Source organism: Macadamia integrifolia, chromosome 8, assembly GCF_013358625.1.
Source record: "Macadamia integrifolia cultivar HAES 741 chromosome 8, SCU_Mint_v3, whole genome shotgun sequence".
NCBI lineage: Eukaryota > Viridiplantae > Streptophyta > Magnoliopsida > Proteales > Proteaceae > Macadamia > Macadamia integrifolia.
The window spans coordinates 8097148-8123438 of NC_056564.1; the positions used below are offsets into that span (position 1 = coordinate 8097148).

The following is a 26291-nucleotide window of genomic DNA, read 5'->3' on the forward strand; positions in this document are numbered from 1 at the left end:
TTATTAGATTCAAATAGGGGGTATTTACTTATTCATGAATAATATCTTAAATAAATGAATTAATAATTATAAAATCATTTACTTTAAATGATAATGAACATTTGGAAGAATCTCAAGGTACTTTGCTCCAAACAAAAACTCGCCTTGCAAATTACCGTTCAACATCTGGAGATGTTACTTATAGATTATTGTATGAACTACATAGAAAGGTGACAACTAAATCTCCAGTATGAGAACTCTATTGATTGAGTGGAAGACTCTGAAGTTCAATCTATAGAGACGCGAGAATCATAGTCACCAAGGAAAATCCCTAATCTAAAGAGAGTGAATCATAGCCATCAAGGAAAATCCTGATTGACGTTGTATTGCATAATTAATCAGATAAAGAGTGAAAGGGCTCTGTTTAACACATGTCCAGGGTGTTTTTCTAATTTCTAGAGATACAGTCAAGGAGAGTATGCCATTTATCTCGACCTAACATTCCCTAACACAATATAATTAAACAAAAAAAGGAAAAAAAAAATGTTATTTCGGCCTCGATCTTACCTTCTGTCTGCGTTGAAGAGTCTACATTTTTCCCTTTACGAGATTTCAATTTCAATTTTAATGCACCGAGGCAGGACAGGTTCATCGCAATCTGATTAGGCCTTTAAAAACCCAGTGATAACTATATTCTTGAACGCCAGACCTAAAAAGTTACAACTATAACTCTTTAGTAACACCAAAATCCAAGGACAAAAACAAATCAGTCTGAGCAGACGAAGGCAGGATTAAAACTAAAAATGGAGTAAAGAATTAAATCTAGTTAGCAACTTACCATAGTAGCATCAATTAGATCTGGAAGCTCAACTTCAAACGGAGCAAACCGCGAGGAGAACGATTCAATAACAGAGAGAGAAGACGATAACGAGAGAATAAAGGTATGTCAGTGGGAAGAGCAAATTTAAGAAGATAAACTTTAAACTTGCACTCCTTATGGCAAAGTCTTCGTCTATCGCTTTCACCCATCTCGCAAGTCTAAACAACTGTCAACAAGGGGAACTAGTTGATGATTGAACCTTTGAAAGTTGAAATTTGGATTACTAAGTAAAGTAGTACCTGCAAAAGGAACAACGACTGATGAGTCCCGTGGCTGGACGGTGGCCCTCTGCCGTCAGATACGTTTTCCTCTCTCTCTCTCTCTCTCTCTCTCTCTCTCCTCTCTCTCCTCTCTCTAGGCCCTGGCTTGACATTCTAGGAGGTCCACCCACCACATCCCTCAGAATCAGGGAAAACTGGTGAGGAGGTAAAGGACAAAGCCAGAAGGTTCTAATTTCAATAGCCATTGGCCCAGATCAACGTATTTTTTATTTTATTTATTTATTTTTTTTTAAGGGGAAGAGATTGTTACCTGTACATGTAGCCACTGAGTCTGAGTCATTATAGAAGCCAATAAAAACACATGCATACATAGGAGTTTTATGATTTTATAAGATACGAGGTAATAGGTATTTATGGGAGTCGACAACTCCAAATTCCAATGGCAAGTACTCAAAATGACGTGTATTTTTCTCTTCCTTTGAACATATATGCTAAAAGCGTCCTTTTCAAATGATACATAAAAATGTTTACGGGAAAAAAAAATGATACATAAGAGGCCAGCAGTCATTAGTCATTACTTAGGCCATTTTCAAAAAAGAAGAAAAGGAGCGTCATAGATTTCGAAATTCTATTAATTTAAATTAAAGATTTAGAAAGTAAACTAAAATGGCAGCCGAAGACCTACATCAGTGAAAATATGTGATGAATACTACTTCGGTCCAAGGTCATAAGCATGGACAAAAGATTTATCATTCTAAAGAAGGTCACAGATTTAAGAGGGTTGTATTTCTCTCTGACATGCCTCTCTGGTCTTTCCTCTTTTTTTTCTCATTAAATATGTAAATCTTCTTTTTTTTTTTTTTTCTTCTCATTAAATATAATATTTCACTTTCAATTGTTGGCTCGACATATAAAATACTAATATAAACATTATAAAATACCCATATAAATGCTTCTACAAAAAAAAAAAATACATATAGATCCCATATAATGCCAAGGCCATTGCCAAGTCAAGGGCACATGTCCGACCAGAAACCATTATTTAGAAAAATAAAATTTGAAAATAAGAACATTCAGCCCCCACTCTCCCACAAGAAAACATTTTTTTTTTTTTAAAGGGCTGGAGGTCCGTTTGGAAAAATCCAGTCTTGAAGGAAATCGCCTCATTTCTGATCTTGATTACAAGATCAGTAAGCACTAAACAGTGTGTCTGGAGGACAGATGTTCAGATGTAAAACTCTTAATTCTTAAATCTCAAAATCTTTTCTTAAATATGTGGCCGTTAGGTGTTAGCTAATCACCCTCTTATGGTTATGAATTATGACCCTTCAAGAATCTAACATGGCTAAGTTTGATAGATTACAAAGGTTACATCTTAGGGAAAGGAAAGAAAAGCGTATAGACCTCAAACCCTGAGCGAAGGAAGGGGCAGACTGCAGAGCACCAGGTCGTGAAGGGAGTTCCTTTCCCCCACTACAAGGCCTCAAATTCGGGCCCTCCATAAGAAAGATCTGGTTTTGGGGAGGGTCTTGATTTCCAGACCTCATCTGGAAGTCTTCTGATGACCTAGGTGAAGAATTTTTTTTTCTACTTCCCTCCACTTGATATTAACAAAGAGATTCAGAAACCAAAGAAGAAAAATGTTTCATAGGCTAACAGGAAAGAGTGAAATAATAGTGTCAAAAGCAAGATGAATATTATATGCAAACACGTATACACAATTACACGGAGAACTTGTTCATGTACTTTATTTTTCTTTTCTTCTTCTATTTCCCCACTTACACAGTCTCTTACAATGGCTAACTCCTTGATTCTTTTTTACTTCTTCCTTCCCTTCATACCTCAAATCTCTCTCTATTCTGTCGTTCTAGTTCTGCTTCTTCCCCCCAGCCAGAATACGTTGAATCTGAAGTCCTCGACTGAAAGCTTGGTTGAAGAGCAGCCTAGTCTGGAAGTCAGAAACGAAGGGGAACCAAGCGAGGATGGCCACTGGGACAAAGATCACAAGTCCCATAATGTACTCGTAGCCCCTTGCAAGAGCTTTGACGGATCCCCATAATCCCACTCTCTTCATTACCGGTCTGCATGCTTGTGATATCTGTTCACAAAGATGCAATTTACGGGCCTTTGAAAATAAGAACACCACATATCATCTAGTAATTATCAAAGATATTCATCGAAAATTTATTTTGGGAACATAAATCACTTTAAGATTCTGAAAGAAATTTATCTCCTGCCCATACAGATTATTATACGAATCAGACATTTAGCATAGGTCCATGAGCGAGGCTTGCACTCCATGGGTATGCTTATACTCCATTAAGTGCAACACATGGCACACTTTTGGATATCACAAATGAATGAAAAAGCAATCTATGGCATTGATCACCATCCCTGAGAACGAGAGGGGGCTCCCCAGTATCAATATCACCCAGTAAGTGGAACAATGGATGAGTCCTGTCGAACCTATTTGGTGGATATAGAGTTCAGAGGTCATGCTTGCTGGTGAGATTCATCAGGTCTTGTAATGATTTTAATTCAAGACATGAGAGGACGCATAGGGTCCATTGCTTCGAGCAATGGTAGAAGGTTCAGATAGCCAGGGAAAATGCTCGTGTTCGAGTAAGGGCAGGACCAACTCCAAATCCACCCCTCCCTGGACCTCGCATGCGTGGGACCAGCACTGGGTAATGGCCCTTTTACAGATGGAAGGAAACATACAATGGGTCCACCTGTTTCTACTTTCATCCATGTCATCCTCTGTCCATGAGGCAAGTCATAGACAAAGAGCCCTCTGCCCTCTCATCTGGCAAGACAAGTCAGCTCTTTCTGCTTAGTTTATCTGAAAATTTCTGAGCAACCCAGAGAGCTATATGCAGGAAAAATGTAACAGTTACTAGACCAAAGAGCTGAGATTAACAAAGTTGGACAGACTGGATATTCCTCACATCAACACAAGATATTCCACCAATGGTTGAAGAAATGTACCTGCAGAAGTGCCCATCCTGTAGGCATGAAGGCCAATAGGCTAGCAAAGATGTCTCCGACTGTGAGACTAAGGAGTGTAAACAGGATGGTAATAGTTACAACAGACCCAATGAACAGAAATAGCTTGAGAAGTCTGAATATAAGTTGGAAGTCCGCACTGAACTGCTTCCTACCCATGGATACGATCTGCGGTTGAAAAAGGCATCCAAATTGAAGAAGTAAACATAATTAAGAATCTACTTTGTCCCAAATTATTTTTATTAGCAAATGTAGACTATGAGAACTATTTTAATAGAAAAAAAAAAGACCATAAGAACTGACCTTGAAGATGACCATAACAGCCACAATGACCAACCAAGAAAGTCCATAAACCTGAAATCATCATAGTAGTTAGATTGCACCATAATTACTCTACTAGTTATAGATTAGCTCTCAAAGTAAGGATATCGTCGCCATTACGGAACATTCTAGACTTCTACTCTGCTGGCCACCAAAGGAAATTTTTTTTCCCATAATAGCCAAAGCATGCCTCTTTGTTAATATGGTTATTATTTCACCATAAGCCCTTCAAATGACATTCAAAATAATGGAAGCTCTTCAAGACCACCAAACAATTATCAGTTAAAAGAAGGGAAAAACTGGTGATTGATAAGGTCACCAGGATCATGACTGGCATGGCCATAAGAGTACTGTAGATGGTAGGATAGGAGAAACAAATGCATACTTCCCTTCTTCGTGCTCTCCCTGATGAAGTATTTGAGAGAAGAGCAAGAAGAAAGGAATTAAGAAAGAAATAGAAAGATAGGTCATAAAATGGCTGGATTACTCACAATTATGCTTTTATTTCCATGGGCAACATGTAGATGATACACAATTCCATACTGGTAGATGAAGAAGCGCAAGGAAAGAATAATTTCCCAAAACAGTCCTAAGAACCCTGTGAACTGCAAGTGCTCTTGTTCCTCCTCCCACCAGGACTCCCAACTCTTGGCTGCTGGCACACCAATACCCCCTCGGCTACTTATCCACTTCGTCCAATCCTCCCAATCCTCCACTATCTTTTGCCACTCAAAACCTGATGGGTTGAAAAGGAAAGGTGCAAACAACCAAGAAATCACTAGGAACCACATTGACCACGTGAGCAGAATGTAAGTTTTAGAGTCAGTAGCTGCAGACCCATAGATATGATAGACTATCAACAATATCATCACTTCCAAGCCTTTTACAAAATGGCTTTTTGAGTACATCCTGTAATTTTCTCCAAACTTTTCATGTCTAACCACAAAACCTCTTCCAGTGGCTCTGTATTTTGCTCCACCATGTAAGATTGTACGACCAAAATAATGAAGCTTTGTCCCTAGAGAGAATGTGAAGAAAACAGCAGCTAGTTGAAGCTGCATGATTATAATGTCGCCCAATGCAGTTCTGAAACCTCTTTCAAGTCCAATCTCCATGACCATGGGCAAGGCCATCAACAATCCTATCTGAACAAGGGATGTTGATGCCATGGCTGCTTTCAGAGGATCATTTCCCTTAGCACGTGCAACCTTAACTATTGATTGCTCCAAGCCACTAAGTGACAAATAAAGTTTCCCATATAAGTAAACATATACTATTATGACAATCATCTGCACATTATCAACAAAAGGAATTTGTTAGTAGAACAAAATGCAATGAGTGATTTTACCCAAACCAAAATGTTGAGCGCGCAGGTTCATAAAGAAAAAAGATATAGAATCCACCCCTACATAGAGAATCTTTCATGTTTTCTCATGTTTCATTTATTCCAGCTTTTATGTACTTACAAAGACATTCCAAGAACTTTGATGTGAAAGGAACTGTATTTCATGCTATAATTCAAATGTCTTAATCACAAGTCTGTCTTGTGTAACACTGCACTCCCCCCCACCCCCGCTCCCCCAAAATAAAAAAAATAAAAAAGAATCAGCCTTTATCATCCTTTTAGATTGGTCATTTCTCAAAAACCTATTGGTAGTGTGCTTCAAATGTGAAAGGAGTAAATATTAGATGGTTAAAAATATTTTACATTTCAATCTCTTGATTTCTAGCTCTTTCTAGTCGAAGAGGACGTCCATAATTAAAGAATAATGATCCTAAACTTGCACTTTGTAATACATTGTGCCTGACAAAATTTCTTGACAAGAATTAAATATTGACAATAAACTTCTTTTGATTCACTACATTCCCAGCTTGTAGTGTATTTGATGCTTATTTCTGCCTCGTTAGTTCTCAAATATTAGTGACCCAGCATGTTCTTTTGAAAGCATATGGCAATGTTAAAAGAGGTTATTACCATTGAGCTGACATAGAAACCAACAGTTGTAAAATAACATGACAGCATACGGAACATATCAAATCGATGACCCAACCGATAGATATCCCTACTCAGTATCTGCTCCCCATTACCACAGGCCACTTTTGCTTCAAAAAGTGATATTTGGTTGAGTCCAACATCTCTTCCCTTCCCAACCTGGATGTACTCATGATGGGTGACATTCCCACGTCGTAGGGTTGAGTTGAAACCTACAGAGAAAATATATATTTATATATGCATGTATATATATATTTATATATGCATGTATATATACAGAGAAGATAAGTAAATCACATACATGCTAGGAAGGTAAGTTGTAGATGAAAGAGAACATTACCAGCAAAGATGTCCTCACTCAAATTGATTCCCCGTGAGGCCTTGCTGATTCCACCACGGGTAATATGAAAAATTCTGTCAAAAACATCTGGATGACCATAATGGAATCGGACCCTGAAACAACCCATAAAATTATGAGGAACAAAATAAAATTCCCATTTATGAATTAGCAGTTAATTTTGAAATACTAAAGCTTTGAGAAATAACTTTTCTCATTCCATTCTGGCAGTCATAGTGTATAATAATTCCTATTCACAAGCTCTCCATGAACTTCTTGATAAGAAAGGTAAACTACTAGAACTTAATTAAATAACTTAATTGAAAGCTGTTATGTAAGCAATCTATTCACTTGTTAAGATTTATTAGTTTTAGAAGGAAAATACATGAAAACTATTCTTTTTTTCTCGTGGAAACTTACAGAGTAATGAAACAGCCTAATTTTCATCATATGGTTAGCAATTGTGAACATAAAAAGAGAGGCAACTTACTTTAATGGCCTTGCAAGAACTCTTTGACCAATAGTGACAAAGCTCGTCTCTTGGTTTGACATAAACCAGGCCAAGGAAGAGACACTACAACATAGATGCAGTCAGATACTTTATGCATAAATCAACGTGCAAAACTTTATTTTATCAAAGCAACTCATAGCTCCAAAACAAAAAAATGACCATCTAACCTTCCAGTAAAGATATGCTCTCGAACACCTAGAATTGTAGGTGGACGCACTCCATGATCCTCATTGAACTCTTCCAAAAGATTCCGCATTTTAAAAGCTTCTTCCAAGTAATTGTCCTACAAAAAAAAATTCAATATATGAACCAGAGAAGTTTCAATAAACTCCATTGGTCATTTGTAAGTTGAGCGAACTCCGCGAAACATATGGATTACCTGGTTCATGTCAATCGTCTGAAGAGCTTCCCCTCGAGAGAAAATTATTGCATGGTTCTGATTTTCAGGCTTTCCTTCCCCTATCTTTGCTGAACCCGGCAATTTTATACGATATATTTCCTAACATGGAAAAGAATATTAATATCTAGTGAGAAAGTCAAGGAATTTTGTCAAGACAGTAGGATAAGTACCTGGTCCCGATTGTCAACAGCTTTGACCAATACAGAATAATAGACCTTCTGTACCTTTCCACCTTCACTTTCTTCAACCTCATCAATGTATGCAACACGAAGAGCTGGATGACTACATGTGATTCAAAATTAATCAATTTTAATGAATTAAGTGAACAAAGTCTCGAGGAAAAGCTAAAAATCAAATAGAACTAAGGAGAGAATTTCTTGACTTATGGAAAGGCAAACATACTTAACCATCAAGTTCAAAATGTCTGTTGCACGGCGATCCCCACTTTGCTTCTGATTGCCATAGTTCTGACAGGTAGCTACATATGTAAATTTCATGTCAGCAACAGCTTCTAGTTGAGCGTACAAGGATCTTTGACTCTTCTTTTCTTCCTCTGATGGGATTGTGACTGCCTTGTATCCTTCTAAAATTTCTGTGAAGATTGAATTCCAAGAGTCACAAGACGTGCAGAAGGCTTGACAGAAAGAGATTCAATGCTTGACTAAAAACACTGCAGTAGAAGCTTTGAGGCAGTACCATTTTCAGAGGCCATGTCAAGAAAAGCCTGAAGCTTTAATGCCCTACGGTAGTACATCATCCCTCTAACTGTAACACCAATATAGTTCATAAGAATAGAAGCAAATATTCTTTAGATGAAACTGAGATAGCCATAATGCATCATCTACCTGTTCGGCAGAGTGTTTGGCCTCTTAAGGAGACCCAGTGACGAAGTTGCAAAATGTTTTCTTCATTTTCCCAAACCTGACTTGGGTTTTTACAGTTGAGCCTCTCCATGAAGTTGTTCCATTCATCTAACATGATCGATACACTTTTCCATCAAATCAATGGCAATAACCATAAACGGAAATTGAAACAAAAAGGAATCGCATTACATAATCAGTATTGATACAGATAAATCTGCATAGTATTTAAAACCTGGAAAGATTTTTTGCAGATAGAATATGATTGATACACCATCTTCATTCTCTAGCTCTAGGTCACTTTTGGAATAGACAGTCTCCTCACTATAATATGGTGTCATAACACTGCAAATATTCAGAACTATAAAGTAAGAAGTGATGCCTCACAATTATACAATAGCGCAATGATTATAACAGTTTTAAGTATTTCTTTGCTACTAATACAGGGACATGTATAATTCTTATTACTTGAGCAACAAATAATCATATGGTGATTCTTTCATTCCATCTAAAACATTGAAAAACAACAAGCAAGACTTACTCACCTGTTTGAAAAAAGGGGGGGGGGGGGGGAGGGAGAAGAGAGGAAAATTTTCATCATCTTATTTTTATACCCATCAAATAAAACAAAGTAAAAAGACACATGAATAAGAGTTAAAGTTTTACTGGGCAAGCATGTGTTTTATTATTGGCACATGCATCTTGTTTTCTTAAATATTCTGAAGGCCATGCATTGCAGACAAGTGTATGAATTAAGTTATTAAGCTAAGAGGCCTGAGCAATCTGATAGGCTATACTGTCTCGTGGCACCAGCGGTGTAACTCTGGAATAATGATTTGGCAGCCAAAATAAGTGGTAGGGCAGCAAAAATTACATGACTTTCTATACTTCTCTGGTGCCAAACTAAGTGACTACGTAACCATTATAAACCCCAGTTCTTCATTGTGCAAGGACAATATCATTGAGAAGACAACTGACAAAAGACATAAATCAAGAAGCATTTGAAAAGCATTCGCATTCAGTATGAAATAAACAAATCAATGTGGCATCAGAGTCATCATTCTAGATTCAAGAATCAAAGATCTGTAATCAGATGTCAGGCAAGGGATCAGTAGCCACACATTATGAGTGGTAAATGAAATTAGGGAAATCCACTGACTCAGCTTAATGATTTACCATTAGCTCACTATGCTCAATGGGAATTCCAAGGGACACTTGTCTACCATAGCTCATAGTTCAAGAATACAACAACCATGCTGGAGTGCACAAAAAGACCAAGGGTGTTGCGTAGTTTTCAATGAAAGTAGTAAGAATATCTATCACTAGTTTCCAACATGTCAAGAATAACATTGCTACACACTAACAGGGAAGTTCTCTATGTGTAAGAGATGACGTAGACAAAGCGTCCAACAGAGTTGAGTACCAGCCAAATTGACATGTGGCAGATATACCTGCCCATTAAGAAAGCCATTTGTTGTCTGCCAGACAAGGAAAATTAAACTCTAATAATAATAACAATGACGAGGATAAGAAATTGTGGATGAAGAAGATGACAATAAAAACAACGACAACAACAAATAAAATACCCATCAAAGAAGAAGAAGAGGATAAGAAACTTTGGACCTTGGCTTACTGTATCAGTCTGTCAGATGATACGAAGATCACATCTAAGAACTCTAATCATACTGATGCCAATGTTAGTAGATGTTTCCAAACCAATGTCTTCGATGATGAAGCAATTAAGCAGACTTCTGGCATTTTCCTCTTCTGACGATAAAGAGGGGAAAAAATACTATTACATTTTGATTTGATGATACCTTCTTCTTGGTTCGTTCTTACATAACCTGATCTTGGAGAAGGAAGAGATAAGAGGGCCCTATGGAGAGTGTGGTAGGTGTAGTTAAACTTTGATTAAAGTTTCCTGGAAATACGACACTGATTGGTAGTTGAATGATTATAGAGAAAATGTGATATTTAACACAAATCTTAGAGCTTTCTTTGAGGGTCAAAGCTTCAAGCCTTACTTTCAGGTTCATTTTGTGGTTGGAGGAGAGAGCCCACAAAAACTTTTGTCAAGATTGGGATATGATATTCTAGTACAAATTTCTTTTAGAGGCCAGGCATGCAAGGGCTTGGATTCATCTTTATTTTCTTTAGCATTCAGAGATTTTTTATTTTTCCCCAACATTTAACTCTTAATTTTGGCAGAACAGTCAGTCAGAAATCAAACTGCATACTGTTGTTTATAGTGCAATTTAAGACACAAATGGCAATATTCTGATCTATAATACAATTATATTATAATTATTTAAAAGAATAAAAACCATATCTTGCATTGTTTTCATGGTTGCCACATATAATTCTTTAAAACAATAAAAACCATATCTTGCATTGTTTTCATGCCGAAATTTAATTGCCCACTTTCAAAGAATCATTGATATTCGTGCGTAATTTCAAACAAGGTCAAGAAAATTGCGGACATTTCAAAACAATATAAAATTAACATAAGAAAAATTAAATATCACAGATCCACAAACCATGAATGGAAGTGAGACAATATCTATGCCCTTTAATCATTTTTCTAAACAGATAATACCTGACCAAAGATTTTAATAGTTGGCTGCAAACACTATTCCATTTAAAGAGTAAATTCCTGTATCACACTTAAGAATACTAGATTGTCAATATCTCTGGTGATAGGAAAGTATATTTAAGAAGGGGGGAGAAAGATCAGATTATGGAGTTCCTATGATCAAGGCTTGCTGTCACTTTGGCTAGTGAATCATTCCAAATGGATCTACTATGCCAACAAAATCGGCAGCCAGCCCAATTTATAGAGGCAAACTGCGGCACCTCATAAGCATAGATTCCAAAATTTGAGAAAGTTGCCAATATTATTTTTGGACGTACAAAATGTGTTGTTTGAGTCACTAAAGTAGTAGACATTTCATAATAGAGTAAGGTGAAAAGGAGGAGCCAGATTCTAAAAGTGACAGGCATCATTAGCGGAAGCATTTATTATTACCAGAAACCAAACAAAGACACTCAAATTGTTCCTAAGAGTATCAAGTCACTTCTAGAAAGCACCTTCTGGCGTACTTGAAAACACTAATAAGCATATATTAGGGCCAAATGTTACTCATAATATTATCGAAATAAAGGCACAAATCAACACCATTTAGGGCCATAGTTCTCTGTATCTTATGTATAGAGACCAGAGCAAACATTATTTTCCCATAGAATCAACAATACTGAACAGGAAAATGTAATGGTAGTATAAGAACAACTGGAGCAAAACCTGAATGAGAGCATCTTGCGGACTCGGGGAGCACGTGGCATGTCCATGAATAAGGAATTTGTAAAGAAAGCAATCCTTCTACGTGCTTCAAGGTTAGTTGGCACATCAATGGCTGATTCTTTCACAGTCAAAAGAAGATACAGGCGCCTTATCTAGAAGTGTAAGTAATGTTATATACTATTAGATATGATACCAATTTGGTTCAATAATGTAACTAGTTTAGATATGATATACCTGTTCTTGCCACTGTGCTGTAACCACTGGAGGGAACGCTATAGCAGGTTTCCGGTCAGTACCAGCAAAAAGTTGTCTATCTTTGTTACCATGGCCAAGTTCTACTAGTTCACTGAGAAGCAATATCATATAAATTTTAGCATAGCAATTTTGAGGACTGGACTCCAATGGTAACATAAATGCTTTAGTTCACCAACCGAATCTCATTCACCATCATGTCACGTGTAACCACTTCTAACATGTCCTGCAGTAATAGTACTACAGTATCTCTCTTGCTTGGTTCACCATCTTTCTGCAACAAGAGAAAAGTGCTAATTATATTTGTAACATCAACATGATAGCACATGCAACATGATAGCACATGCAACCTGTAGAAGATAAGTATAAATAGGAGTGTTGCTCATAGACAACTAACCAAGACCCCAACAAGTTCCACAAATTTCTTGCAAAAAGCAGGTAAAGGACTCGTTCTGAAGTTTGCAAGAAATGTATTCTTGGCAATGTTACTTTCAATTTCTTTTAAGATGATGCTGATTATCCTGTTACAATGATAAGCATGATCAGATATGTGCAAAAATAAATTTAAGCATAAAAGCAGCATTAATATCTGCCTCAACAGGTTATAAATATATCAAATATTAAGGTTTTTCTTCCCACACTTGTTCTATATCCCAGATTAACAAGGAGAAAATTTGTATTTCCAGTAATGAATCAAAATATTGCATGTGAACGTAGTTATGTATGGTTCAAACTTTAAGTTCCTCCAACCAGCAAATGTTTCAAAATGTTGCCAAGTCCTAGAAGTGACCAAATATTCCAAACATGTGCTCTGCAAATGTTGTCAATTTAAATTTAAAAGATAAAATGTTGCATAATTAAACCTAAGATTCCTGAAAGATCTGTGAAGAAAATGGGAGAAATAATGGTACTGGAAATAATGTCAACAGCCATAGACAAAAAAGCCAATTTTTGGACAAAGAAGAAAAAGACCTTTTCTCATTTTCCCCAACAACCAGGGCATTCAAAACAAGTTTGAAAGATTCATAGCATTCAATCACAGCACATTTCATATAATCATCAGCACAAATACGCTTCCAAAGGTCTGAATCTTTAGAATCTTTTGATCGAAACTGAGCAGCCATATCCAACGCTATCGGAATCTGCATAGATAGATAAATGATCAATCACGAGTCTTGGTACCAAATAATCCATGCAGAAGTAGAAAGGTGATAATTCTAACCTTGCTAGCAAGCAAGAATGGTGGCCACTGTATTAGCTTCAGGCTTGGATCTGATGAATAAGGAACAAGCAACAGATCCATCTCACTGGATACAGAAAGAAAAAGAGGAAAAACTTTAATCCAACCGCATAAAAACCCTAAGAAGTAAAACAAAAGCACCAGAACATAAATGTAAATCATTTGAGAGGCCTTTCCTATCACTTATGAGGTCTTCTTCACGGAAACTACATATCACTTCATTCCACAACTGACCAAACTTTGCAGCTTCGGTTCTCCTGCTTACTGAAGCCTATACAGGCAGCAATATCCAAATATTACACTCTCAAGAGAAATGCTTCCTCTTAGTATTGTGTGTTTTAAGTGTCAATAGTTTGGCAATATGAAATACAAACCTCAGAAAAACGCTTAATGAAAAAAAATCCCCTTCTCTTGCTCTTATCAGAAGGTACCAGGCATGAGTTAAAAGCACCAGGTAAAGATTGGAATCGCGATCTTAGCATGCCCAATGTCCTTATCTATAAATTGAATGAAAAATTTATCAATTTTTAATAAGTTAAAAGAATGAAACTATATGCAGTCATTAATTAGGTATGATGCCAATGCCAACACACAAAGTAGATGCCACAAATGATTTCCACCCATTTAATTTGATCCCTTATTCTCCCTTGAGCACTTCTAAGTTGTTACAAATGATGCAAATGAAAATCGTTTAGTTACTTCAAAAGGAGAAGAAAGAAATGATAGTTCATATAGTTGATTAACAATTGGGAACACTGAGTTGATGGATTTCGCAACCTAACTTGAATATCAACTTCCAAAAAGAAGCCAACTGCTAGGACTTTAAACACATTGTGAATTGATCTCATAAAATGAGCTTCAAGTTTTAGGTTTCACAAGGCCAAGCAGCAGGAAGCAATGGATCTCTACAAGGTTATACTGAGTACACTTGTTTCATGAAATCTGGTTGGGTCAAACACCAGATGGATCATTTGATGCTTTCTGGGAAATATAAGAGTATGAAATATTCTCCCCATCCAACAATGACCACCCCCTTTGAAAAATCCCAAAGTTAGAGGATTTGTCAAAGCATAATAAGCCCCCGATATTTATATAATTTTGATCCGTTATTCACCTAAGCTCTCTTCAAGTTGGGTGATAGATGAATGTGGAAGTCAATGCAAGGGGCAAAACCCCATGATATTATATAATTATGATCTATTATTCACCTAAGTTATCTTCAAGTTGGGTGATAAATGATGTGGCAATCAATGCAAGGAGCAAAATAGTAAACGACATAAAAATATATCACTTAATTTTTCCTATAGACAAAGAATTTGGGAAATCAAATATGGAAATGAGACTGCCCTTGTGAGATAGAAGGGGTAGATATTTAAACATAAAATGTGTATGACAGAACCGGTAGGAGTAGTCAAACAGGAAATAGCTTTGCCATTATGTGGTTGTGTCCACAAAGAAAGAGAAAACAGAATATATGCCCTTAGACTTTGTCATTTTCAAATAAGCAAGATAATGTATAACATGGGTGCTGAAGACAAACTACATAAAGATTTAGCAAAGACTGAATTCACCAAATTATACCTCTCCAAGACGATCAAAAGCTCCATACAACCCACCATACAAGGTTGAGAAAATAGCATACCAAATCTGGGTGTCCATAAAATAAACCTGCAAAAAGCTTCTAATCAAGGAAAGACTCACCAAACTTAATAGATATTTAATTAAGAGAAACAGAATAAAAAGACCTACCAAGATTACCGGTGCCCACAGTGAGACAACAGCACCATAGTTGTGTTGAGCTGCATTTAGAAGTTAAAACATTCAGGAACAGCAATAGAAAGTAGAAATGCAGGATAACCATACAACAGCTAAATGAATACCTTCGGGGAAAAATTCATGCCAATCATAACGAACGCGACGGACATTCATTATATCTTTAGTTGGCTGCACTAAGGGTTTTATCTGATCGTAGAATGACAATAAATGATAGAAATAAGAATCAACTAATACAAAAGGACATAAACCAATAAAACAGAAACCACTATTCCTCAATATTTGAGTTTCTAAGTGGTTGAAGGATTACTATATAATGATCCACACCTGGACAAAATAGCTGAATGCAAATTTGGAACACAGAAGAAGAACCCAGAACAGAGTATACCTAGAAAGGAAAAGAGATTTTAAATGGTGAGAAAATTTGCACCAACCAAAAGAAGTCCGATCATTAACCAAAGTGTGATAATAATTGCTGTCAAACTCACTTGAAAAGGGCAAACTGACTTTCATGCATACCCCTCCCAACATAAATTCTTGGCTGCAAATAAATTATTTCAGTTAGCAGATGTTGAAAAATATACCCACAACCCAAGGATAATAGCATGAAGAAAGCGGTATTCAGGATCATAAGGTGATTCTAACTTCTAGATGAAAATTCTGATAGTTATGCAAGGGTAAAGTATAGAACAAGAGACTCAAGCCATTGATGCTTCGGTAATATGTTAAACTTACATCAGTGAGAAAGCATGAATTGTGATTTTGGTCCAAGGAATAGACACAGTTGTTAAATACACAAAAATATTAACCGTTATATTAACTGTCTCAGTTATAGAAATGTAAGCTCCTCATGTTCTTATATTTAAAGTGTACTTCAATTCACCTCATGTAATACAAGGCCTTTTTATTACCAAACTATTCAGATTCCTTATGTGCATATTTCGGGCATTGATATTTGTCTAAATTATGGCACATGATTCAAAAAAGTGCCACAGCTATAGGTGATTATAGAATTCAGATACTGTTTAAGGTGAATATCAGCTTTGCATATACAAACTGGATCAATAATTTAAAACTGGATATACGTTATTAAACAAGTTAGCAAAAATAAAAATCAAATAAATTGTTAAGAAAAAAAAAAAACTTATAAGGTATTTTAATTTAATTGAAGCTCCAAATATGCAATAAATAGATCATTGAAAGAAATACAGACAGAAAACATTCACTCCTCCTATTCCAAAACACTGTTAGCATTGTCTGCATCAGAAAAATTATCCTTGTCAAGTCACATAGTTCTGGTGTCAATAAAATGTTACCGATTATACAAACTAAGAGTTTATCCGAATTCAACTTCTAGGTACATACAGAGGATTAATCGTGATTTAACCAAGTGTGCAACTTCAGAAAATATATTAATTAATTGAAGATGAAAAACTTATATTAATTAGAAACTCATATACTTTCCGGTATTGCATGAATTTATCTTTTTCAGTTTTCTGCTATCAAGTTATGCAAAAGATACTTGAAGATGAAACAATTTTAGATCTATCCAGGATTTTTCCTTCTTTTTTATTTATTTATTTTCTTTTTGGTGGGGGGGGGGGGGGGTGTAGGGGGTTTGCATAGAAAATAAACATATGTAGAATGTGCAAGAAAATGATAGGAAATAGATGATGGGCATCGATGTACCTGGGACCACCACAAAAGAAGCCTTATGAGATGCCAATCAGAATTTTCAATCCACCGTCGAAACATTGGAAAAATAAACAAAGCTGCTGCAAGTAAGTTTGGAATCAAGTATATGATAACTGCCAAGATGTATAAAGTTGGTATATCCTTCATTTTTTGAAGTTGAGACATCACATTCTTCACTTGACTAGGGGTCCAGGTCAAGCTTTTCAAATAACATAGAGGAAGAATAATGAGCCATGCAAGACTAATGAATATCTTCAGAATGTTTCTCAACACATCCGTAAACTTCCACCTATGGTAGCCGGGGAAATTCAAGACAAGGTCCAAAATGCCTAGCATAAAGAAAGGGAGAAGGAAGAATAAAAACCACAAACTTATTATAAAAAAAATGAGGATGAAAAAACAACTGGCAATAAATGCACAACTCAATACTGTAAATCTTTGTATTACTAAATATATAAATTGGTAACAACTACTGCATAAAGGCTATCATATTGGTAGTAGATTGTTCTCTAAATACCAAAAAGATATATGGCAGGTGGCAGGGAAGATACTGATTAGAAATTACCACTACTCACAGTTGTAACTAAAATCCAATCTTATACCATACAGCAATCATCTATCCAATAGAGCAATCAAAGATTGAATAATACAAAAAAAGGGGGGGGGGGGGGATATTCCAAACCGGGCTAACCAGTGGCAGGTAATTTAGAAGATTGATTAGGATGAAACAAATTTCAAGTCTCCAGCATAAACTGAAAAACTGGTCTCAGATATTATAAATTCCACACACCTGACATCATATAAATCCAAGGAACTACAATGGATGAATCACCTTCTAGAAATGAAAAAGCAAGAAAAAAATGCAAATACTCATTCTTCAAATACAGGCAACATATCTTTATCAAAACATTCAATCTCGTAGTCCCGTAAAAACACCTACAATCTCAGCAGTATCTTTGAAAAATTTCATCTCTAAGAGAGCTTCAAGGATGGTCATTGAATTGTGGTTCTATTTCTTGCTACTGGAACCAAGTTTAAAGTCCACATCAAATCCACAAATCTAAAGCATTTACAACTGGACAATGACAAAATACCACTCCCTGAATACTTCTGAGAAAATTTCTCTGCACCACTGTATATCCTAAAACTTACACAACAATCCCCGGTACATCAAAGTTCCCCTCAAGAACCTAGTTTCACCAAAAATAATGGTAGAAAGACTAAAGATCTATCCAGAGACAAAAAAATCAGTTAAAACGAAAATAATTCATGGATTCTTAAGCTCTTCAACTGATAAGAAAACATTTGTTAAAGAAAGAATTGCCAGGATATGACCAAATGCCACTTGGTACATAATCCCAAAAAATAAAGAGCTGTAATGACTAATATTCAAATGTCCAATGCAAAACTTGATTAAGAACTTGATCCAATGCATACTTTGGAGGAAGCGTAGGAAGGCTGCCGTGATAAAAATGCTAGAGACATGATACAAGATTTTCTTTGAAAGGATTCCCGATAGTGAAACATCTGACCATCCAATAATTACCATAGCCTGCAAAAGACCAATTCAGACGCAAAATTGTTTCCTGATAAACACCACAATTGAAACCAAAGGTTACACTGATTTAGTATCTGTATTGCAACCAATACCTGTACAGCCAAAATATAAAATGTCCACAGGCGATCAAAACTTCGAAAGATATGCCAAAAGGACCTGGTCTCAACAAAATATGATTTGCCCGTACTTCCAGATTTTCTTTGAGGTGCTTGTCTTCCCTGGCATTGTGGTTATATTAAGCAGTGTGTCAATATCCTAGAAAGTATAAACATGTGCACAGTGGTGACATTTATGAACAATGTGATGAAGTACCTGCATTGTGTCACGTGTTGATTTGAAGAAATCACCATCAACACACATAGGCCACCCCAGAGAGAAACAATCAGCTGACCTGTATGATGCATAATGGAATTCAACTGTTAGCTGAGATGAAGAGCACAAAAAAGAAATAAAACACATTTTCACTTTTGAGCATGAAATGTCAAATTCCTTACAGACCAGAAATATTCATTTAGATCATCATAGTTACACCAAGCTGAGTGAGGTGCTTTCCCACCTCTGCTTTTCTTAGATTCCTGCAAATCATCATTAGAACATTATGTCTATAAAAGCTGCGGTGGAACTTTGTGGGAAAATGGAATGGTATGATACGGTATTGTTATACCTTATCAATTACACCATATAATGGTGTAATAACCTTTCTTAGGAAAGCCTCATCATCCCCACCATACGAAGGTTTGATATTCTCCCCGGTCACAATACTGACATTTCCAGCTAACAGACCATGGAGTTCATATGCCATCTAATTATATATTCATAAGTCATCATTAATCATGTAAGATGGGGTATGCACTGGAAAGAATAAACAAATGAATTGATACAAACCAACAAGTAGGTCCACTAAGTATGTGATACTTACATTATGAAAAATATAGCATAAACACTCAGGCATAAAGCGAATATTTGCTGCTTCACCCCAAATAAGAAGATACAGGCCCATGTACAGTATCTTTCTCTGTTGCACTTCTTGTTGCCCTTGAGGAAGCCTGTAAATATCCCTAGATATTAAATGCAAACCATACAAACAAAAGCATTTGAAAGATTTACATCCCCCCTCCCCCAACAAAGAAAAAATAATAAGAAAGCTAAGTTCATAAAATATTATTGCTTACCGTAAACTGTGTTTTCGTCCCAAAAATTTACACCAGGTTTTGTAGTTCTTGAAAAGCTTACCCATTACTGCATCAACAGCTCGTTCATCAAGCTGGACTAGAGGAACAGAATTAGCTAATGCCAAGTGTTGATGATACAGATTTTTGTTCAAAAAGATATAGACTCAAACAACAAATTATTTTGTGTGAGTGTATCTTGAAACAGAAAATAAAAATAACTGCATATCAAGGGAGAGAATTTATCAAGTAGCTTAGTGTGTAAACTGTGTAAGAATTGATTATTAATAAAATGATAAATTGTAATTTTATCAATTGCTTTTTCTTCCCCCTTCCCCTTTCCCCCCTCAAACAACAACAAAATTTCATGGATTTCGAAAATTTGTAAATGCTTTACTATTAATCAAGGTAAGCAAATGATATTAAATAACATTATATAACATCAAAGAACAAATTTCAGACAAGGATGACCTAAACTGAAATAAGAAAAGTGCATGCCTTATTAAGAGGCTCAGGCTTAGGCAAAAGCCTTATGTGAACATTAGCAAGCAGTAAAATCAAATGCTCCCTCTGGTTCCTGACATTGTCTCTCTGAAATGTCAAAATATCAAAATGTATCAGATTTCTCCATCTAGAAGGCTTTATAGGCCTTCTTAAAATTAATCAAGGATCACATTTATCAGATAGATCTCATGTACCTGAAAACCAAACATAGCCCTCAGCCAATCAAGAAGGTCTAAGTCTCCTGCCTTTTGCCTATGCTGCTCAAATGCAGTAGGCCAGTTCAAGCCACGAGTGTTCCAAAGAGCAGCCACCGCAGCCTTAACCTGGTGAAAAAAGAAAGCCAATAAACTTTTGCATCTTTGATACACCAAATTATACCTGAAACCACGTTTGAAGTAAATGATAACGGCAAAGGTCATTTATAATATCAAATACCTCCTCAAGCTGCATGATAGACTGTGAAGAGCCAGCTGCATCCAATGGAAGAATGTTATAAGGGGCATAGATTTCCTTCTTTTCTTGGACATCTCTAGCAGCTGCAATAATCTGCTCAAAATAAAACAATCAAGACGTGCCCGAGCATTACAAACATTTAACATCAGAATAACAATAAAAAGACCACAATAACCATTCCCGAAACAAAGTACAAACAAAAACAGTAAATACTTGCAAACACATACAACACAGGCATGCTTCAATCACAAAGGTGACTAACCTCGGGAGCAACTTCTTCAACTTTTTCAGTCTTGTTAACTGCACAAAGAACTTCAAAGAGTACTCCAGCTGTCTGGTAGGCTTTCCCAAGTTGGGCTCTATCATGGAATTAACATGTAAGATATTTAAGTTTCCACTTCAAACCAAAAAGGATACATATCTTCACACAACCAGGCAAATGTGTACAAATTTACCTGTCTGCCTGCTCCCCTTTGTCCAGTGCTCTAACATATTTTTCATAGTACTGCTGATAGAAACTCTCGATTTCCCGCGCATCGCTCTTTTTAATTCTGGATGCTAGACTAGATGCATTGTCCTGTCACAGTCACAGTCACACACGAAAACTTTGCATTCAAACTAAGAAGAGATTATTTTCCAAGGCGCCTTTCAGCATTCCCAGCCCAGGTGTTGTATGACCACAGGATTCCAGATCAATGTGATAATGTGATTATTTTCCAAAGGCGCCTTTTTATCCAATTGAAAGCTTTTTTTTTTTTTTTTTGGTGAAAATTACACTATTGTCATTAGGAACTAAAACTAATTATAAATCCCACCTTAGGAACATAGGGAAGTGGGGGGATAAGGTGGGAAGGACGGAGGTTCGAACGAATGACCTCCTGCGTCTTAAGCCATACAACGTCCACTAAGCTACTAGCTCATTCCCCACATCACATCATTAGTTATGGATATGAGATTTTCTCTTCTCCATGAATCAAGGAAAACATATTCCTTTGTTGGTTGCAAATCAATGACCATAAACTATATCTTTTATCACAAAAATCATCCTTAAATGCAAGCTTGTCTAAGAGTGTGTTAGATGTGACAACAATCAGTGAGTCGCTGGATCTGAGATTTAAAATAAAAAGACATGGCATGTTATGGATGCCTTGGCTTGTAAAACTGACTTGGTACGTAGATCTGAGATTTTCCTAATATACTGTCAATGATACACAAACAATAGAAGAATAAAAACTGACCTAGAAAATGGGAAAACTTCTCCACAACGTCTGAGGGCAGTTTCACTCTAATGAAATTTTGAATTAATTTTTCTCTAATATGTGAGTCTGGATGATATTTTTTTATTAGAAGTACCATTGGTGTGAAATGTAGATTCCTCCCCAGGCATTGTGGGACCCTCTCCTTTAAAAAATAATCTAAAAACATCAAACCTTAATGGGAGATGAATTGTTACTACTCCGGAGTGAAATTTCCTACCATTGAGGAGGTGGGAAACCGAATCGTTGGAGGGGGTTTAATGGAATATAGAGAGCATAGGGTCCACAGGTAATTGAGAGGACATGTGAAAAAATGTAAACCAAAAATGTAGTTTGGCCCCAGCCTGAATATTTTTCAAGCCTAACTTGGGCTGACTTGATGGGCCACTAGCGAGCTTGGCCCAAGTTCTATCCCTGACGCTGCCATGGGCCAAAATGACAATTGGAAATGTTTGAACGAGAAGATCTGGCGAAAGCTGTGCAAGTGCCTCTTGTGGTGGCATTGAGCTCCCATGTGGCGCAACACAGCGTCTGGTGCACATGGTCAAAAATGCCTTAACATGAAACGCAAGGAGGCGTTTCTAAGCATCAGATGTGTGCCAGACTGTCTTGCACCATGGGTGGGGGAAAGATCTCACACCATTAATGAGATATGGGATCCACCAATCCAGCGTCATAGAGGTGGATCCCATACCCCATGGAGGGTGTGAAATTTTTCCCCAACCATCCCCTGCGGGAGCGAATCCGGATTCACCTCCAAGTGGTGGTTGGCTTGAAAAAGAAAAAGGAAAGAGGACTTCCCATATCGGAGATTCTGCACCTAGACATACATACGACATTGTTTCATTCGTTCCCAAAATGGAAATGGTTTTCAGAATTGGAATCAAAATAACATCATGTGTGAGTCTAAAGAAAGTTTAGCCAAAAAATAAAAAAACAGTGTGACTCGAAAGGAAGCCAATAAATTTGTGCTGAGAATCTTCATTAAACCCAGAAAGATAAGAGCGAAAGGAGAAATCAAATCTCACCCGCTCCAGCCGTTGCAGTAGAGCTGTCTTGAACTGTCGTACACCTCGACCGCTTGAGCTTGGATCCAATCTATGAGCTTTCTCAAATGCATAGAATCGACCTTGAACGAAAAAGGGGGAAAAGAGAGGTTAAAAGAGAGGTTACAATCTTCAGATTCTCAAAAGGCACCATAATAAGCAGATTTGCAAATCTTTGACAGAAATGATGATGAAACTGCTGGAATTCAGTCTGCAAACAGAAAGAGCACAGCGAGCCACGGCGACCTACGTTTCTTAAGGAGAAACCTCTCTCTCTCTCTCTCTCTAGGAAGGTTTCTTTGTAACTGAATTGACGTTACTGAACGACAGTAACGTGAGCTTGGAGTTCGGATTTTTGCAATGTATATTATTACCAAACTACCCCTGCTAGCTGGCGTAATGCCTAAAATACCTCTGCAACGCTTGTTGCATGTCCAGGCCGGTTGTGCAGATAGCACAATACAACCGAGACAAATGCCCATTGCAGTTGCAAGAAATCCGAGCTCCGTACTGTTACTAATTTAAGGTCTTCAATATTTAAGTATTGAACTCACAGAGATATGCAACTCTTGGTCGTTCAGATTCGATCTCTGCGGCAACACGGAGGATCGGAGCAATGGATCCGAGTGACGATGGCACCACCTCATTATCAAAGACTTCCATTGTAAAGGTTGTCGTCGCGGCGCTGCGCGACGATCGCCTCGTCAGCGTCTGAGGGCCTGACTCGACAGACATTGCAGCTACTCGAGTTTAACCTATATTTTTCACAGCCTGGATAGAAGAAATGATTAACAATCAACTTCTGGTGTGAGTAAATAAGAAAGAGGAATACCAGACCAGGAGAACTAAATCTTGAAATTCAAACCGATCATTCACAAGACAGAGATTCTCAAATCTTGAAATATCGATCATAGCCAAATCAGTTCAAAAGTCTGCAGGAAAACCAGATGCAAGAAACGGTGTGTAGAAGAAATTCGTAAATCTTGAACAAATTATCAAAGCCAAAACAGTTCAAAAGTCTGCAGAAAAAACGAGATGCAAGAAACAGTGTAGAAGAAATTCGCAAATCTTGAAATACGATCAAATCCAAAATAGTTCAAAAGTCTGTAGAAAAAAAAAACGAGATATAAACAGAATAAATATTCAATATAACTTACCAATAAACAATCAATTCTGTTCAACCAGTTAGGACTTAGGAGATCTCTGAAGTCGACTACTAAAACGATCGTCAGAGACCTGAGAAAAACCTCTGAATTCACAAAAGAAAAAAAATCACCGTCAGTTGCTAACTAGAAGACTGTTTGACACCGATCAGAAGTTGATCGAAGACAGGGAGAGATCAGAGGAGCTCAAAATGAACTACTACATCGTCAAGACCAGTTAACAGAAGAACCATTTTGAAGGCGAACTCACATCTTTATGTAATATAAGTTTGATCTCGAGGCCCCTACCGTTCCAGCGCCTTCGCCTTCGCCTTCGCCTGCAGTTTCCGGGAAAAAATCAAGAAAAAGAGATACAAGCAAACACTTACGCAAATAGAAGAAAGAGCTACGAAGCAAAGAAGAGACGAACACGTTAGATTTAACGATAGAGATCAGAGAAAGAGAGAAGAAGAAATCAAGAAATGATGAATGCGATATTTCACCTTTGGAAAGGAAACGAGAGGCGTGGCTGCTCTGGGCAGGCCGGGAGGCGAGGGAGAAAGGAGAGACGATAGTAGTGAACGGAGATAGAGAGAGAAAGAAAGCGCGAGAAGGAAAATTGGAATAAAGAGGGGAGGGGCGGTTATGCGGCAGCTCAGAGAGAGCAGGAAAGAATTAGAATTTGTCGCAGGGCCAACCAGATTTCTGTTATGACAAGTCGTGGGCCTGTCTACCACTAATATGGTTTTTGCCGTGATGATCGCACGTCCCTTACATTTCCTTGAAACAAGGTTTAGTCCGGAACCTATACAATGTCCTAAGGGTTTCTTGAGTGGTGCAGAGCAGCTAGCAGGCTAGCAATGCCATCCACACTCAGAGCGGATCAGGTTCACGTAGAAATTCTTATATATTTTGATCCGTAGATTTGGAATCTATTAAATAAAGAGAGAGAAAATAAATTCTAAATTCATAGATCAAGAGCATAGAACATTCTAGTATGTAAACATGATTCGTTATCCATCCACAGTATGTCCAAATATGTTGGAAGTTGAGATGTGAATATTTGGTTTTGATTTGTGAATATATTTTTTTGCTACATATATTCTGATAGTATTCTCTTTCTCTTCCATGACATATGTGATTCTTTCTTTCTTTGGGACGAGTTGGGTTTCCTTTGATATTAATTGGGGCAAAAAAGAGCCTCTTTAAGAGCGTGGTTCCTGCACTCGAAAAAGAGGTCCTTGCAAAATGAGTGGCCCGTTTTCTATGAAAAATAAAAATTCTTCACATGCTGATACTTTCATGGTTGCTTTCATTGATCCTAATACTAGTGTACGAGATGTGCTCCCAAAGAAAAAACTCTCCCTTCTTTTAAAAATTTTATGAGATCATAAAATACATAGAGGAAGCACGAACTACAAACATAATCGTATCTAAGACTATTATTAGCTTAATAAACTTTTGTTGAACTTTCTAAATGAGAAATAAATATATTTTTATTGCAGTAATTAACCTTTATATATATATATATATATATATCACGGTTGGAAAGTTGTAGTTTCCTTATTTCCTCTATTAAATATGGCAGTTAGGAATTGTGTTGACTTGCTTCCCTTTTTGTGTTTAGGTTCTGAAAGTTTTATCGTTTATTTGAAGAAATTTTCTTATGGACACCTTTGATGTCAAATATTTATAATTTTATTTTTTGTTCCTCTCCAAATAATAATAAAGGGCAAGTCAGCACGGGGTTGTGCTGTCTTTCGCAGCCATTGTGTCTACACATATTAATAACAATAAACAATTAATATAAAAAATAATAATAATAACATCTCGATAACTATTTCACGATTTTTATTCAACTTCAATTTATGTTTTCTAAAATTGTGTACAAAATTAATACCAAATAGTTCCATATAATTAAAACTGCTTAGTGCGATGGAAATAAATCTCCATCCAAAAAGAACATTAAAAGAGAGCTATTTATATATTTTCATTCTCTTATCTAATAATTTAAAAACTTTCTCTTATTAGAAATTCTATCTTCAATTTTTCATCTCCAAATAATAATAAAGGGCAAGTCAGCACGGGGTAGTGCTATCCTTCGCATGCATTATTAATTGTTAAACAATTAATATGAAAAATAATAATAATAATAATAATAATAATAATAATAACATCTCGATAACTATTTCAAGATTTTTGTTCAACTTCAATTTATGTTTCTAAAATTGTATGCAAAATTAATACCAAATAGTTCCATGAAATTAAAACTTCCTAGTGCGATGAAAATAAATCTCCAGCCAAAGAGAACATTAAAAGAGAGCTACTTAATTTTTTCATTCTATTATCTAATAATTTGAAATTTTTCTCTTAATAGAAATTCAATCTTCAAATTTT

General features: G+C 36.6%; 1 protein-coding gene, 1 long non-coding RNA gene and 1 other non-coding gene across 3 annotated transcripts; all 3 read right to left on the minus strand.

Annotated features, from left to right (window-relative positions):
- Window positions 1–545: 545 nt before the first annotated feature.
- LOC122086012 lies at window positions 546–1187 on the minus strand. The gene is made up of 3 exons (XR_006142310.1): window positions 1099–1187; window positions 818–1025; window positions 546–688 (listed from the first exon to the last, which is right to left on the minus strand). It is a non-coding gene; the product is annotated as an uncharacterized LOC122086012 (long non-coding RNA).
- A 1559-nt stretch (window positions 1188–2746) lies between these two features.
- LOC122086807 (callose synthase 5) lies at window positions 2747–24593 on the minus strand. Its single transcript, XM_042655760.1, has 45 exons — window positions 24398–24593; window positions 24166–24226; window positions 23910–24001; window positions 23307–23523; window positions 22735–22835; window positions 20906–21027; window positions 20713–20809; window positions 20433–20543; window positions 20192–20320; window positions 19992–20084; window positions 19497–19588; window positions 19244–19370; window positions 18989–19126; window positions 18823–18899; window positions 18637–18715; window positions 18417–18542; window positions 18204–18318; window positions 16761–17095; window positions 15560–15612; window positions 15399–15459; window positions 15179–15260; window positions 15048–15097; window positions 14880–14966; window positions 13673–13795; window positions 13475–13569; window positions 13281–13365; window positions 13031–13200; window positions 12456–12579; window positions 12238–12332; window positions 12041–12152; window positions 11807–11958; window positions 8744–8853; window positions 8494–8619; window positions 8345–8413; window positions 8051–8240; window positions 7819–7930; window positions 7628–7747; window positions 7416–7531; window positions 7228–7311; window positions 6741–6853; window positions 6383–6612; window positions 4899–5696; window positions 4390–4440; window positions 4069–4254; window positions 2747–3178 (listed from the first exon to the last, which is right to left on the minus strand). The coding sequence occupies exons 4-45, from the start codon at window positions 23485–23487 to the stop codon at window positions 2948–2950; spliced, it is 5748 nt and encodes a 1915-aa protein (XP_042511694.1). The 5' UTR covers window positions 23488–23523; window positions 23910–24001; window positions 24166–24226; window positions 24398–24593; the 3' UTR covers window positions 2747–2947.
- On the minus strand, window positions 8339–8416 carry LOC122087768. Its single transcript, XR_006142842.1, has one exon. It is a non-coding gene; the product is annotated as a small nucleolar RNA J33 (small nucleolar RNA).
- Window positions 24594–26291: the final 1698 nt, after the last annotated feature.

What these genes read in the sequence shown, in the direction of transcription:
- LOC122086807 (XM_042655760.1), bottom strand. Translation starts at nt 23,487, where the DNA reads ATGTCTGTCGAGTCAGGCCCTCAGACGCTGACGAGGCGATCGTCGCGC. An exon ending in GGACGAAAACACAGTTTACG is followed by an intron (nt 19,371 to 19,496) that starts GTAAGCAATAAT and finishes GGATATTTACAG; the next exon opens with GCTTCCTCAAGGGCAACAAG. An exon ending in ATGATGGTGAATGAGATTCG is followed by an intron (nt 12,153 to 12,237) that starts GTTGGTGAACTA and finishes ATTGCTTCTCAG; the next exon opens with TGAACTAGTAGAACTTGGCC.